The 15,080-nt window shown below is 44.8% G+C and overlaps 1 protein-coding gene across 1 annotated transcript in view; it reads right to left on the bottom strand.

Annotated features, from left to right (window-relative positions):
- The window catches only part of LOC128828172 (maestro heat-like repeat-containing protein family member 2B), a 38,380-nt gene extending 26,637 nt beyond the window's left edge, over positions 1-11,743 (bottom strand). Inside the window, exons 1-11 of the mRNA XM_054012602.1 lie at positions 11,736-11,743; positions 11,350-11,472; positions 10,193-10,276; positions 9,419-9,563; positions 8,909-8,949; positions 8,442-8,583; positions 6,759-6,811; positions 3,281-3,388; positions 2,803-2,922; positions 2,425-2,547; positions 599-751 (exon numbers count right to left, since the gene is read on the bottom strand). Coding sequence (XP_053868577.1) covers positions 599-751; positions 2,425-2,547; positions 2,803-2,922; positions 3,281-3,388; positions 6,759-6,811; positions 8,442-8,583; positions 8,909-8,949; positions 9,419-9,563; positions 10,193-10,276; positions 11,350-11,397 — 1,017 coding nt within the window. The 5' untranslated portion in view covers positions 11,398-11,472; positions 11,736-11,743. The remainder of the gene's footprint in view (positions 1-598; positions 752-2,424; positions 2,548-2,802; positions 2,923-3,280; positions 3,389-6,758; positions 6,812-8,441; positions 8,584-8,908; positions 8,950-9,418; positions 9,564-10,192; positions 10,277-11,349; positions 11,473-11,735) is intronic.
- Positions 11,744-15,080: the final 3,337 nt, after the last annotated feature.

Here is a 15,080-nt window from a genome sequence, read left to right as displayed (position 1 = left end):
AAGATATCAGTTTGGTTCAACTGTTTTTGACAATGCCTAAATGAGAGTCTCAGTCAGACAGGGCAGAATTGAATAGCAAAGTGACGTGGAGAGGTTGCACGGAGATGAGAGTCAGTGCCAGCAGTCAGACACCTAGGGAACAGAAATAAGGAGGACACAGACAAACAAGAAAACAGATAAGAGGTAAGGGAAGTAGTGTGTCCAAGAAACAGAGTGACAGCAAATCAACTAAATACAAGCTAGCACTCGTCTCTCTTGGCTAGTGAAAGATAGAGCTAGATACACATACATATTAGGGGATTTAGAGTGTTATTCTGAATAGCCTGAGTGTGACTGCATCTGAATTACTGTGTAGCTGTGGTCTACAGAATTTCAGAAGAATATAGAGAAACTGGAGAAAATACAAAGAAGAGCAACAAAAATGCTACAACATGTGACAGCTCACGCTCCATCCATTACAGTTTTAAATTTGAGTTATGTGACAAATTATTGCTCAAAGGAGAGTTTTAGAAAATACAAGCCCTCTCTCTATAAACTCAGAGGCAATGCTATCACTTCAGGGTAATGCCCCTAACACTTATCACACAAAAGCTCTTACCTGACAACTGGCTCTGTAGTGGTGAAGGATGTTCCCTGTGATGTCTGCCTCCACTCGGGAGAGAAGCTGGTCTTTTGGAGCATGAACAGCCACGTTGCTGTATGTCAGCATCAGGGTGCTGCGAGTCTTGCCTCTTTTTCCACGGTGGTAGTCCTAGACAATCGGAAACGTCACTAGAGACAAGTTCTTGTGATTCTGACCGAGGAATTGCTCACAGCAGCAATGGCAGTTTGCACTTGCAAAGCTCTTTTTCAGCCGAAGATCTCAAACCACTTGCAAACAGTATTTAAGCAATATAATAACTGTGTGAGGTAGGGAGTTATTAGTATCTCCATCATTCCAACAGGTCACTCTGACACAGAGAACCTAAAATGCTGAACCTACAGCAGTGAAGTACACGGGAGCTTAGTCGTTGACACTGGTGGGTACAAGATCAGGCGCTAAATGTCTTGCCTAAGGCTGCACAGTGAGTAAATGCAGAGCCAGCAATGGAAGCCCAGAGGCCTAGTCTCCTGCTCTATCCTCTAGATCAGTGGTTTTCAACCAGGGGTACTTGTGTACCCCTGAGGGTCTGCAGAGGTCTTCCGGGGGTATATCAACTCATCTAGATATTTGCCAGTTTTAGAAGCATAGAATATCAGGGTTGGAAGGGACCTCAGGACGTCATCTAGTCCAACCCCCTGCTGAAAGCAGGACCAATTCCCAACTAAATCATCCCAGCCAGGGCTTTATCAAGGCTGACCTTAAAAACCGCTAAGGAAGGAGATTCCACCACCTCTGTAGGGAACCCATTCCAGTGCTTCACCACCCTCCTAGTGAAAAAGTTTTTCCTAATATCCAACCTAAACCTCCCCCACTGCAACTTGAGACCATTACTCCTTGTTCTGTCATCTGGTACCACTGAGAACAGTTTAGATCCATCCTCTTTGGAACCTCCTTTCAGATAGTTGAAAGCAGCTATCAAATCCCCCCTCATTCTTCTCTTCTGCAGACTAAACAATCCCAGTTCCCTCAGCCTCTCCTCATAATTCATGTGCTCCAGCCCCCTAATCATTTTTGTTGCCCTCTGCTGGACCCTTTCCAATTTTTCACATCCTTCTTGTAATGTGGGGCCCAAAACAGGACACAGTTTTCCAGATGAGGCCTCACCAATGTCGAATAGAGGGGAACGATCACGTCCCTCGATCTGTTGGAAATGCCCCTACTTATACAGCTCAAAATGCCATTAGCCTTCTTGGCAACAAGAGCACACTGTTGACTCATATCCAGCTTCTCGTCCACTGTAACCCCTAGGTCCTTTTCTGCAGAACTGCTTCCTAGCCATTTGGTCCCTAGTCTGAAACAGTGAATGGGATTCTTTCGTCCTAAGTGCAGGACTCTGCACTTGTCCTTGTTGAACCTCATCAGTTTTCTTTTGGCCCAATCCTCTAATTGTCTAGGTCCCTCTGTATCCTATCCCTACCCTCCAGTGTATCTACCATCATTTTACAACAGACTGCCTGCAGTTAAGCAGAGAGGAGCACAATCTGGAGCTGGGGTTCTCTCAAATGATTTTTATCATCTGATGTCTCATGGCTTGAGTGCTCCTCCCATGCACAATGTGTGGGAACTACATCAGTCGCTTGCATGGAAAAGACATCAGAGGATAAAAATCATTTTAGAGAACCCCAGCTCCCGATTGTGCTCCTCTCTGCTTAACTGCAGGCATCACGTAGAACGCATACATTGGGGGACACTGCTAGCAGACCAGAGCAGACACTACCGCAGAGTTGCTGCCCCTGCTTTAGAGGGAGAGGAAGTTTGAGAGAAGCCCCTGGCTCCTTTACCTTCAGGTGGCTGATGAACCCAGAAATCTTAACCTTGCTGATTGCAGCCCCAAACTCCTGAAGTGCGTTCAAGGTGAGGTCCAAGTGGCTCTCAGCAGACAATGCAAGGATGGAAATGACTCCCTGTGACCCAAGAAAAATACTGGTTAGGCTCTAACCAGGTGCCTGATAGACCCCACGACTCCATTCCTTTCACCTGAAGTGGTGTAAAATGTCAGTGAGGCCTGAGACACATGGGGAGCGGGGGCTGAGTGAAATAGCAATGAAGAGGATGTGACGCAACATGGCATCTGTCCCCCCAGGCCAACTCAGAGCTGAGCCCCACAGGCAGCATTCAGGGATTACTTGGTAAAGTGGGGAGAGGGACAGAGTCCTCACCTCTCTCTCAGGGGCTTCCGTATAATCTGTTGTCGTCAGAAATGTATTAATCTGTGATTTAACATGGACCAGGTCCTGACACACTGCTAAGGACGTTCCTAGTGCCTTATACAGGAAACTCTGAAAGAAAGAGACCAGCACTGAGACATCAGTAACACAACGTGCCTGTCAGTACAGACCCAGCTCAGCAACACTCAGGAAGGAACAAGATAGCCAAGTCCAAGCATCCAGACTGCAGAAACATCCCATCATCTAGCCCAGCCAGAGAACCAACAATGCAGTACAGACAAGCAGCCTGTCCAAGCAAATATTGGAAGGGCGGGGGAGGGGGGACAAGAGAGCAGGGAACAACTAAAAACAAATGTTATATGCAGAATAAAATATAAAGTAATGAAGCCTTGAGAGAAGCCTTATGCAGCCCCCCAGTCAGAATTTCAAGGGAAATGAATGAGAAACTAAGCCTTAACAGATAACAAACCTTCTCTTTGGAGGGGCTGGCATAGCCGGCCATCTGCTGGCTCAACTCAAGGCTTATCTGGCTGCTCCAGGCACTGTCACCTATCATCTCCAGAGATGTTCTTAGGAACTGAGTGTAAAACAAGAGTTAAAGCAGATGGTTAATTACAAGAATTTGGGGGTTGTTGTGGGGTTTGTTTGTTTCTTTGTTTGGTGTTTTTTTTCTTCCTTGTTCTCTGTTGTAAAATTTCCAATATTCAGGTGTCATGGGAAGATTATTTCCCTATTGACAACTATAAACATCAACAACCCAGACTTCCTCTGCCTGTTGTTCTTTAACCTTTGCCTGATGATTCCTCTCAGTCCCCAAACCCAGATGGACAGTGAATTGGAGAATGAGATGGAGCCAAGAAATCTGACCATTCAGGAGTGATTTTATAGCGGATGGAGAATGGGTCTAATAAATTTTGAACAAAGGGCCTGTCATAACAATAAAGGGAAGGGTAATAGCTGTCCTGTATACAGTACTATAAAACCCCTCCTGGCCAGAGACTCCAAAATCCTTTTCCCTGTAAAGGGTTAAGAAGCTCAGGTAACCTGGCTGGCATCTGACCTAAAGGACCAATAAGGGGACAAGATACTTTCAAATCTTGGGGGGGGAAGGCTTTTGTTTGTGTTCTTCGTTTGAGAGTGTGTTCGCTCTCGGGACTGAGAGGGACCAGACATCAATCCAGGTTCTCCACATCTTTCTAAACAAGTCTCTCCTATTTCAAACTTGTAAGTAAATAGCCAGGCAAGGCGTGTTAGTTTTCCTTTGTTTTCTCAACTTGTAAATGTACCTTTTACTAGAGTGTTTATCTTTGTTTGCTGTACTTTGAACCTGAGACTAGAGGGGAGTCCTCTGAGCTCTTTAAGTTTGATTACCCTGTAAGGTTAATTTCCATACTGATTTTACAGAGATGATTTTTACCTTTTTCTTTAATTAAAAGCCTTCTTTTTAAGAACCTGATTGATTTTTCCTTGTTTTAAGATCCAAGGGTTTTGGATCTTGATTTACCAGGAGTTGGTGGGAGGAAGGAGGGGGAATGGTTAATTTCTCCTTGTTTTAAAATCCAAGGGGTTTCGATTTGTTTTCACCAGGGATTTGGTGAAGGTTTTTCAAGGTTTCCCAGGAATGGAATCCATTGAAATGGTGGCAGCCGAACCAGAGCTAAGCTGGTAGTTAAGCTTAGAAGTTTTTCATGCAGGCCCCTACATTTGTACCCTAAAGTTCAAAGTGGGGATCCAGCCTTGACAGGGCCCTGGACTATGAAGGACCAGGCACCTTCTCTGAAGTGTTATGGACCCTTTATGCCACCTCCTGAGGGTCCCCAGGATTGAGAGGTACCTCACTACAACCTGCCCTTAGCATGAGGTAGCCTCCTCTGTGCCTGCCACATGTCAGCTCCTGACTCTGCCAGCCACAGGAAACACAAGTACACCCTTCTCACCCCATCCAGCTCCACTGTCCTTCTACAGATAAGCCATCGGTACAGTCCAACCGCCGAGCCCTCTGTGCAGCCCCAGAATGTCCAGCCCCTGTTCCACTGGACACTCACAGAATTCATAGGTTTGCTACACACCACATCACCAGTGTCACCTCAGCATCACCGCTCCATTTAACACACTTAGATACGTTTAGAGTGAAAACAACTATACTTCACTTAGATACATTTATAGTGAAAACAAATAGAGTTTAATTCACAAAGGTCAGAGATTTGAGAAGCAGCAAGTAAAATTAATGTAAACAAATGGTTACATAAAAATAAAATCATAACACACTTCTAGAGCTTAAACTTAGATAACCAAACATTCCCCTGTCTCACAAAGGATAGCTCCCCCAAATCTCTCTCCCAGCATGAAACACCCAAATCAAATGTGATCCTCCATTTATAAGACAAGCCAGCTGGCAGTTCGTCCAATAGGTGAAGGATACCTGGTACCTCCTCCAGATATAGTTCCAAGCATCCATTGTCTTCGCTTGTAAACAGGGTACCCCCTATTGTTTGTTTGTTTTTCTTGTATCGAATCTCCTCTGGAGACTTTGCAATCACTTGATTAGAATGTTGCTCTATTGATTAGCATCCACTGTGAAGAATTACTCATCTACATACAGCCATTCAGGCAGATAAGCATCTCCTGCCTCAAAGAAACTTCTTGATCACTTTCTGGTGACCAGCCCCAACTCACAGACCTTAAAAGCATAAATTTCAGTATACAACCATAGCGCCTTATATATTATCCATCCAGTCACTGTGCAATGATTATGATGATCCGTGTGGCACAGGTATCCAGTAAAGGCTTTACATGACACCCTTTGATTATATGGAGATCAGATCCAGGAAATCCTGGTAATCCTATGCACTCCTGTGGCCTCTGCCACTGGGTACCCAAAGGACCTGGGGTCACACCCTCAACTCCCATTGAAGTCAGCGAGAGGTTAGTAACTCTCAGCACTTTGCTGTTCAGGCCCGAATTTTGAACAGCAGCCAGAAAATATCAGAAACCTCACAAGAGAACCTAATCTTCTTTGATTTTTTTAGCTCAAATAATTTCAAATGAGGCTGGATCTGGAATGGGAAATTCTAGAGTGTAATCCAACCCCAAATGGAACTCCAAACCTTCTGGGGCTTATTTGTCACTAGGTCCTTTCCTTTCATTTTCAGCACTCGCCATAAAAATGTTCCTTGTCTGGATTTACAGGAGGCTGTAAAGAGCTCTTTCTGACCAGAAAGGCTTCTCAATGAGATACAGTCACCAAACCTTGTCTTATCTCTTTTCCTTTTTGGGTTTCTCAGAGCAAATTTTCTTTTGAGTGGCATATAGAAAAAAAGAATCCTTTAAATGTCCCCCAGTGATGCTTTAGCACCATTAGCATGCTGGTTTTCTGGTTAAGTTTTGTGTTGTTCCCAGTGGTAATACAGAGTTATTTATAACTAGAGCTGGTTGAACAATAGTAAGTCCATTTCAGAAAACAAGTGGGATTTTTCACCACACAAATGAAAAGTGAAAGAAACAAAAATATTTTGCTTTTCAAATACAAAAATGACCATTATTCAATTCTTTGTTTTCCCCCTTTCCTTCCCTTTATCCCTCGTCCCATGCCTTTTTCCCCTCTTCCACTTTGTGACTGAAAAAGCCAGACGGGGGAGGAGACAAACAGGAAAGCAACTGGGGAAAAAAAACCCTAAATCAACTTCAGTTTAAAAAAACTAAACATTTTCTATTTGGGTTGGGGTTGCTTTGTTTTGTGTAAAAACAAAACAAAAAAAAAAAACTGAAAAATTTGAAAATGTCCCATGAAAATAAAAAAGGCCATTTTTCACTGAACAAAAGTTGCAAATGAAATGGTTTGACCAGCTCTGCTTATAATGAATAATTTATCATTATTCTTTCCCCAGCTGATACATTTGGAGAGGGGAGGAAGGGCTGTGACAATACAGCTGAAAGCCATCTTGTACCTGAAGCAGCATGTGCTCCCACCGTTCATGGTCCAGGGAATTCTCTGAGTTTCCTATAAAGTAGGAGGCAAAACAATAATGTCACTTAGGTTAGCAAGAAGAGTCGTCCCAGGTATCTCCTTTGCAATCTGTCCTTCTAAAACTCCTGGTCTGCCAAGCTGTAACATACCTGGGGCTTTCAAGACTAAATGGGACCTACGCCAACATTCTTTGTTGGACCAACAGAAAGTATCATGTTATGTACCCTGCTGGCATTTTTATTCAGGGTCAGTCAACCCACCAGGAGTGAGATGCTGAGCACTCCCAATTCCTGTTGAACTTCATGGGAGCTGAGGGTGCTTAGCACCTCACAAAACGGTTCAGCACATCAGAGGACTGGGTTTAATGTGAATACAAACTTTTCCTGCATAATAAGAGATTCTGGACTTGATCCTAACTTGATGTAAATCGGTGTAGCTTCACTGAAGTCAATGGAATTATACTGATTTACATCAGCTGAGAATCTGGCCCTGATTCTGAATGCCCAGCTCTAACCTACCCTTCTTTAATGTCGGCACAATGTAGTACTGGGGACTCTGTACAGCAACAACAACTAGGGAAGATACAGCTCATTTCTTAAATCTGTTTTTTGAATATCAAACCCACTTGAACATTTTGGGGTCCGATGTTCATCAGAAAGATATCGGGTTTGTGCTCCACATAGGGTCTGTCATACTCCACAGAGACTATACTGGCACAGCTATGTCATTAGACATAACCCCATAGTGTAGACACAACCTACACCAGGGGTCGGCAACCTTTCAGAAGTGGTGTGCCGAGTCTTCATTTATTCACTCTGATTTAAGGTTTCGCGTGCCAGTAATACATTTTAACGTTTTAAGAAGGTCTCTTTCTATAAGTCTATTATATAAAACTATTGTTGTATGTAAAGTAAATAAGGTTTTTAAAATGCTTAAGAAGCTTCATTTAAAATTAAATTAAAATGCAGAGCCTCCTGGACCAGTGGCCAGGACCCAGGCAGTGTGAGTGCCACTGAAAATCAACTCGCGTGCCGCCTTTGGCACATGTGCCATAGGTTGCCTACCCTTGGCCTACACTGATTGAAGGGTTTTTTCCATGGAGGTCAATAGATTCATACCACTGTAAAATTGGTGAAAGACATTTTTAGGCCCACAATACCTAGATTCTACAAAGGGCAGCCACTTGGCCAACCTAGCTTTTATGGCTCGGGTTTCCTCACAGAAAGGAAACTCTGGGTTTTTTAATTGAATCACCCTTGAAAGTAAACATGGGGTTTAATTTTCAGAAAAATTCAGTTTCCAAAATCAGACTATATATGTAACCCCAAAATATTTCACTAACCTCAGCTTCATGTGTATTCACCTTCCCAACTAATAACCTAGCAAAGGTGTGGGGGGAACTGCTGTAAAATTTCCATTCAGCTGAAACCTTCCTGGCCTGATTCTGCCCTGATTGAATTGGCCTCAGTGGTTCAACTCTGGATTTACCCCAGTGGTTCCCAGTTATCCAGGTGAAGGAAAAGTGAGGGCCCAGAACCCCAAATTCAATTCCCCACTGTTCTCATGTACTGCAACAGGAATGGCACAACACATGTCAATAGGAAGCTGCATTTTGTGGCTTCCCTTCTATTCTCTATGGAACGCACTCCTCCTAGCACTTTACCTTCAATGTACTGCAGCAGAGGTGGGATCTTTACTACCCACATCTCACCCACTGCTGCGTGGATATTGTAGTGCAGGGCCTTCAATAATTGCAAGGCAGCACATCCATGTCCTTCTCTTTCATAAGGGGATGAGGCTACTACCTGTCAATGAGAGAGAAAGAACAGGCTAAGTTTTGTCAGCACAACACCAGTTTGTTCCTGAAGGAGGGAATAGTTCCGACTCTCTCATTGTGGAGACCGTACAATAGAGTTTTTGCTTCTACTGCAGTGTCTTCCTGAAGAAGCAAGCATTCTAGCTAGTACGAGGATGCAGAACAGTGTGTCTCAGGAGAGGGTGGAGAGAGAGAGAGACCCAATCATACACATTCCTCAGCCTGTCTATAAGCATCTAGCTATAAAACTGGTTTTTATAGTTAACTGTCCCACTTCACATTTCGCAGAAAACCTATTTTCATGGTCTACTCACCAGGAGTCGCGCCAGCAGCCCCTGGGGTGTCGGGAGTTTCACTAGGGAAAGAAACAGAATAGCATTAATGATGCCAGGCTTTGCAGAGAGTCCTGCTGATGTTATTCACCTATCCATTTCCAACGTGCCCACCAATGTTGAATACAGCTGATAATAATTTGCATTTCCATAGTGCTTTCAGTCTGAGCATCTCAAAATGCTTTACAAACATGAATGAATTCCGCCTAACAGCACCTCTATGAGGTTGGCATTAATTACTCCTTCATTTCACAAGTGGGGCAGCTGAGAGAGAAAGATCAAGTGATTTCCCCAAGGTCACATCAGAATTTTGGTGGCAAGGTGGGAACAGAACCCACATTTCCTAGCTCCCTCCCATGGCCATGTTGTAATCACAAGACCATCCCCCATTCATTTTAGCCTCCTGATTGCAGACGAGAGAACTGGAGCAGACTGAATCTGTTCATTTCATAGGGCCTGGAGAGAATAAATGAAAGAGTTTCTGTTATAAACCTGGTCCACTGTAGTCGAGGCAAGCAGCTTCTTCTCCTTCCTGCTGCTTTTTCTCAGCCAGTTCCCTAAGGCATCTGCAGAGAGGCTTCAAAGTACCAGTGTACTGAGCTGGCACCACATACTCCAGAAGCCTTGGCCATAACACCTGCAGAGAAGAGCGAGACTGTTCAGTACATAGCTATTTCCATTCTCCCACCTCCAGTATCCTGCTGTCTGAATCCCTCCCTGTCATGTAGCTTCTCCTTTTATTCATCACTGACCCTTCCCTAACCTATCACCTCATCTCTCTCTCCCCAACATCTCACTCTACCTGTCCGGTGCCCCCGCACTCTGCCTTTTAAATACACTGCCTAGTTTGGTGAATCCTCTTTCCCTGCATTAGAGCATTATGGAGCTATTGAGATAGCACCATAAACTCACCCAGAACTTTACAGACCTATAGAAGGCACACTTCCAGCCCCAGTATCTGTTCAAATCCAGGATCACCAAATCAGAAGTATTCATGGGGGATCTAAGGGGAAGTTGCACTCAGACAGTGGAAAGAATTAAGAGAAGATCTCTGCAACATGATTCCTTCCAGTTAAGTTGCTTTACATCTTTTCTCTAATGTGAACCACTTACTCCATGATGAAGGGGTCACACCATCCCTGACATGAATTTGATATGCTGTTCCTCCATTATGCTGACTGTGCAAAGAGCTTCCTTGTGGAGAGGTACAAGGAACAGAAGGAAGAACGTCCCTATTTCAAGAAGCAGTAGCAACAGGTCACTTACTTGGGTCATTCCATTGACTGAGGTGTCCAGACATTGCAGGATGTCAATGCACAGGGTTTGGATAGTGCTTTCTTCTTGAATAGCCTGGGTGAGAAGTGTTGTACCCTGCTGTGAGATAGCTAATAAGTTCTATAGAGCTAGTAGTAAGACACTGGCTATAGAATCAGTGTCCTTCTCTTACAAAGCCATCTTGAACATTGACCAATGCCTGCTTTTATATTGCACTGGAACTGCACAAACGTCTGAAGGAAAGAGAATAATAGAAACTCCTAACTGGTGGGTCAGATTCCAGGCTTAGGAAAACCCTAAAGTGAAGGGAATGATTCACTGAACACAAAAGAGTTTCCTCAACAGCGTTAAATTTTTTTAAATTTGAAAAACTGTTTCATCTTTTTATCTCTGAGGAAAAACATTCAGCCTCTGCCCAGTGGAAATAAATATGCAGAACCAGGGGGATCCACTCTGTTTGTTCTGATGCCCCAACCAGCTTGGTCATTCTGTGTGTAGTGAGTGTGATTCTATCAACAACTTACTGTAAAGTTGAACTGTTTATGTTAATACATAGCTTGGATCCAGTCATGGAGCACAAAGTGTCTGGAGCCCCTGGCTGTGTCCATGGATAGAAATACGGATTGAAGAGATTTTTAAACTAGTACATGTAGAGTAGAGTATGTAGTGCGGGAAATATGCAGCAAGCTTTTCCAGGCTCCTGACAGTCTGGGATGCAGCCTGCAGAACCTCGGTGTTTTGCTAATAGTTTATGTATGCTTCAACAGCCACAGAATTGGGCATCATTATGTTCTCTGGAGAGTCTATTGAAAACAAAAAGATGTGCTTCCTTGTACAAGAACATTTCACTGAAAAATGGTGTTTTCAGAATTTTCAAAGTCTCATCAGAGGTTTGAGTAACCTAGATAACTCTGTTAGATGTAAATACCCAGTGTGAGATTCTGATCTCTGTTACACTAGTATAAATCCAGAGTAAAGCCACTAAAGTCAGTGGAGTTACCTTGACTTTACACCAGATTCTGATCAGATTCTGGCTCTAATCATTCAGTCCAGCTGTCCTTGAGTCAAAACTCCCACGGAAGGCAAGGGGAGCAATCAGCATGCAAGAATGGTAGGACCGAGTCCTACGTGTTAAGAACTCTCCTTACCGGTTTGCTGGTGGACACACTGAACTCGCGGAAAACATATGCTACCATATCCCATTCTACACAATTCTCCACACTTCCTGAACTGAGCAGCCTCCTGATGAAATGAAGAACTGCCTTCCTCACCTGCAAGGGTAGAGATTACACACAAGAGTTCTTGTTATCCCTTCTGCCTGAAATAGGAGATAGGATATGAGAGTCCTTATGCTTTTAAATTTATCTCCTTAGATTATAAATGTGGATACATTTAACACAGGCAGGAGAATGACATGCCTTCTCTAGTCTGCAGACTCTCCTCTGGATCTGAATGAAAGCTCCACCCAGATATCCATTCATCCCATATCATTGAAAAAAACTGAAATATTTCACTGCTCCACACACAATCTTACCTTAGCATTCTGATCACTGAGAGTGGATTTCACTGCCTTCACAATCAGAAACTTTTTAACTCTTGTCTCGGGCACTGAAAGATAAGGAGAGGTGTACAGTACTTTTTTGTTCCACTCACTCACTTTCCACATTGGAATTAATCCTGGATTTCAAAGGGCCCTATTTAAGAATAGTACCGAGCTTCTCTCATCTACAGAATCAGTGGGAAAAACATAGGACCAGACTCTGGTCTCAGTTACACCAGTGTAAATCTAAAGTAATTCCACTTCTATAATGAGTGCCATCATACTACCATGATGGAAATCTTATAAAAGCGTTAGATAGACTGAGGTCATTGAAGCTAATCTGTGGTTACACCAGTATAACAGAACTCAGAATCTATAGTGTATAATACTGACGAATATCGAGCCAGGAGTCCTATTTTATTTGTATCTGATTATTGTTAGCATGCATTAGCCCCAAGTTAACTTCTGTATTTGAAGTTGAAAAATATCTTGGGCTACATTCAGTACTTAGTTGAACCTGTTGATTTCTGGGTGGCCATACGGGGGTAACTTAGGGCAGCATTTGGTCCCTTAGTGGAGATCCAAACCACTGGTGACTGTGTGTTATAGAGACTCTGTGCCCCATTTGCAGAGGCGATGAGTCTGTTACAGCCCTGCCGTGCCTACAAAGCCTTGGTTCTTTAACTCAATCTATAGTAGCTCATGCTTTTAGCTCTGGATCAGGGCCGGCTTTAGGCCGATTCCCCCGATTCTCCTGAATCGGGCCCCGTGCCTAAAAGGGCCTCGCACCCCACGCCTAACAGGGCCCTGTGCCCAGTGGCCTTTTTAATTTTTACTCACCCAGCGGCGCTCCGGGTCTTTGGCGGCACTTCAGCAGCGGGTCCTTCACTCCCTCCAGCCCTTCGGCGGCAGGTGAAGGACCCACCGCCAAATTCCTGCCGAAGACCCGGAGGGAGTGAAGGACCCACCGCCGAATTGCTGCCGAAGACCCGGAGCGAGTGAAGGACCCGCCGCCAAAGACTCAGAGCGCCGCCCGGTGAGTACAAGCCCCACAAATCAGACCCCGCACTTCCTAAAGCCGGCCCTGCTCTGGATGTCCCCAACTCAACCCTCAGCATGTCGGCCAAGAGGGCAGCTGGCACAGTTGCTCCTGTGTTACTTACAGTCGGCACCAACAATAGCACTGAGCAGATTCAAAGAGGCCACACGAACAGCCTCATTCTCAATCTCCAGCTTCAAATGCAGAAATGCTATCAGATCATCAGGAGAAGAACGGGCTGCAAGGGAACAAATCACGTCCTCACTGACAACAGAACTCTTATTCTTACCATACCTGACAAAGGAAGTTACAAGGAAACCACTGTGCAACTCAGAGTCTCTTCCCCTTACCTAGCAGAACTACACAATCCAACAGCTCTGCGTGATTTTCCGTGCTGAGCGGCTTAGCTTGAGAACAGATCTGTGGGAAGAAGGGAAATGGTCAAAGAAAAACTAATCAGAAGCAATTGAAAAGAAAATGTTCAATTAATTTCTAAGCTTCCACTTCCTACTTGTCCAAATAGAGGTCTGAACCCCAGGTAGATGGTACTGAAAGCACAGCAAGAATCAAACACAATGACCAATACATTAGATAAGAGCTGATCGAATCAAGACACAGCCACAGTTTTTACTATACAACTCTGACTCCCCTGATAATCAGCTTAGGGTGAAATTGCTTTACAAACTGAGCTGGATATTAGCCAAGAAAACGAGACTGCTACCTGCTTACTCTTGAGCCTGCAGAAATCAGTAAGGCATGAGGAGGTGCCCCGGCTCTGCACTATCATTCGATAGATTTTTATTGTTAATATGCTTCAGATCTGCTGTGCCTAAGCTCAAGGGATCCACATAAAACCACCCCTCACCTGGTTGTGCAGAGCACTGCAGATGGCTTGAAACTTCTCTTTAGGTAGAGGGATCTTATATTCAAAAGAGACCTCCAAGAGCTGGCTCAAACTCTGCAACAGAGGGTGAAAGTCAGATGGTGGCACACACAGGAGCAATATGTAGTGACTGAAGCAGCTTCAGGGGATTCCTAGATTCCAAGGCTGGAACGGATTATTGCCATCATCTAGTCTGACCTCCGGTACAACACAGGCCATAGACCTTGCCCAGAATAATTCCCAGAGCAGAGCTTTTAGAAAAACATCCCAATCTTGATTTAAAAACTGTCAGTGAGGGAGAATCCACCTCGGCCCTTGGTAAATGGTTCTAATGGTTAATTATTTCACCATTAAAAATGTACGCCGTATTTCCAGTCTGAATGTGTCTAACTTCAGTTTCTAGCCATTGGATCAAGTTACACCTTTCTCTGATAGACTGAAGAGCCCATTATAAAACATGAATCCCTCATGTATGATATTATAGACTGTCATTAAGTCACCCTGTCACAGGACAGGTCCACCCATCAGGTTGGTACCAGGTTGTGGAGGAATTGAAGTAGATCTGGGGCGGCCCAACTGGCCTAGTCTCCCTAGCCACCGCAGCAGTCCTGGCTCCTAGGGCAGCGTAGCCTAATGGTCAGGATCAGTGCAGCAGCCCTTCGGTGAGGGTCCATGGCCCAACTGCACAAGTCACTAGGGCTGCCCTTCTGGGTGTGGCAGTGCGGCCTAGTGGCCAGAGTCAATGGAACCGCCCTTGGCAGCAGGGCAATGCGGCCTAGTGGCCAGAGTCAATAGAACCACCTTTTGCAGCAAGGAAGTGTTGCCTAGGTCAGCCCTTCTCCACTGGCTCCTACCTATTCCACAGGTCCCAGCCCAGGGCCCTGTCTTGCCGCAGGGGTATCTGCCTCCAACTCAGCGGGGATCCTTCCCAAACATGCCGAGTCAAAGCCCGGTACCTCAACTGGATCAATGCTTAGTCCACCTAGGCTACTTCCCACCCATTCTTCAACAGCTGGTAGTCTCAGGGATTCTGTGGTCTCTCCTCCATCTCTGGCATTGGGTGGCTGGGGGTCGGTTGTAGCCACAGCCTGGCTGGCCTCTGAATCCTGGAGCACTGGCAGTCTCTCTGCAGGAGTCTGCAATGCACCTCTGCTCCCTTCTGCAGTCATCCCTGACTGAGCTGAGCGGCACTTTCATATCCTGGTTCCAGCTGAAGCATGCCCAGCAGAGATGGTGGGGCATGGCCTCCTCGGCCCACAAAGTATGATTAACCTCTGCTGAACCAATGTGGGGTAGGTAAACCCCATCACGCACCCTTTTACTGTCTGTTTGTTAAACTAAATAGATTTAGTTCCTTGATTCTACCACTGGAAGGCATGTTTTCTAATCCTTTAATCACTGTGGCTCTTCTGTCAAT

This window comes from Malaclemys terrapin, chromosome 23 (assembly GCF_027887155.1).
Source record: "Malaclemys terrapin pileata isolate rMalTer1 chromosome 23, rMalTer1.hap1, whole genome shotgun sequence".
In the NCBI taxonomy this organism is placed as follows: Eukaryota; Metazoa; Chordata; order Testudines; family Emydidae; genus Malaclemys; species Malaclemys terrapin.
This window is presented reverse-complemented; position numbering and strand designations above follow the sequence as displayed.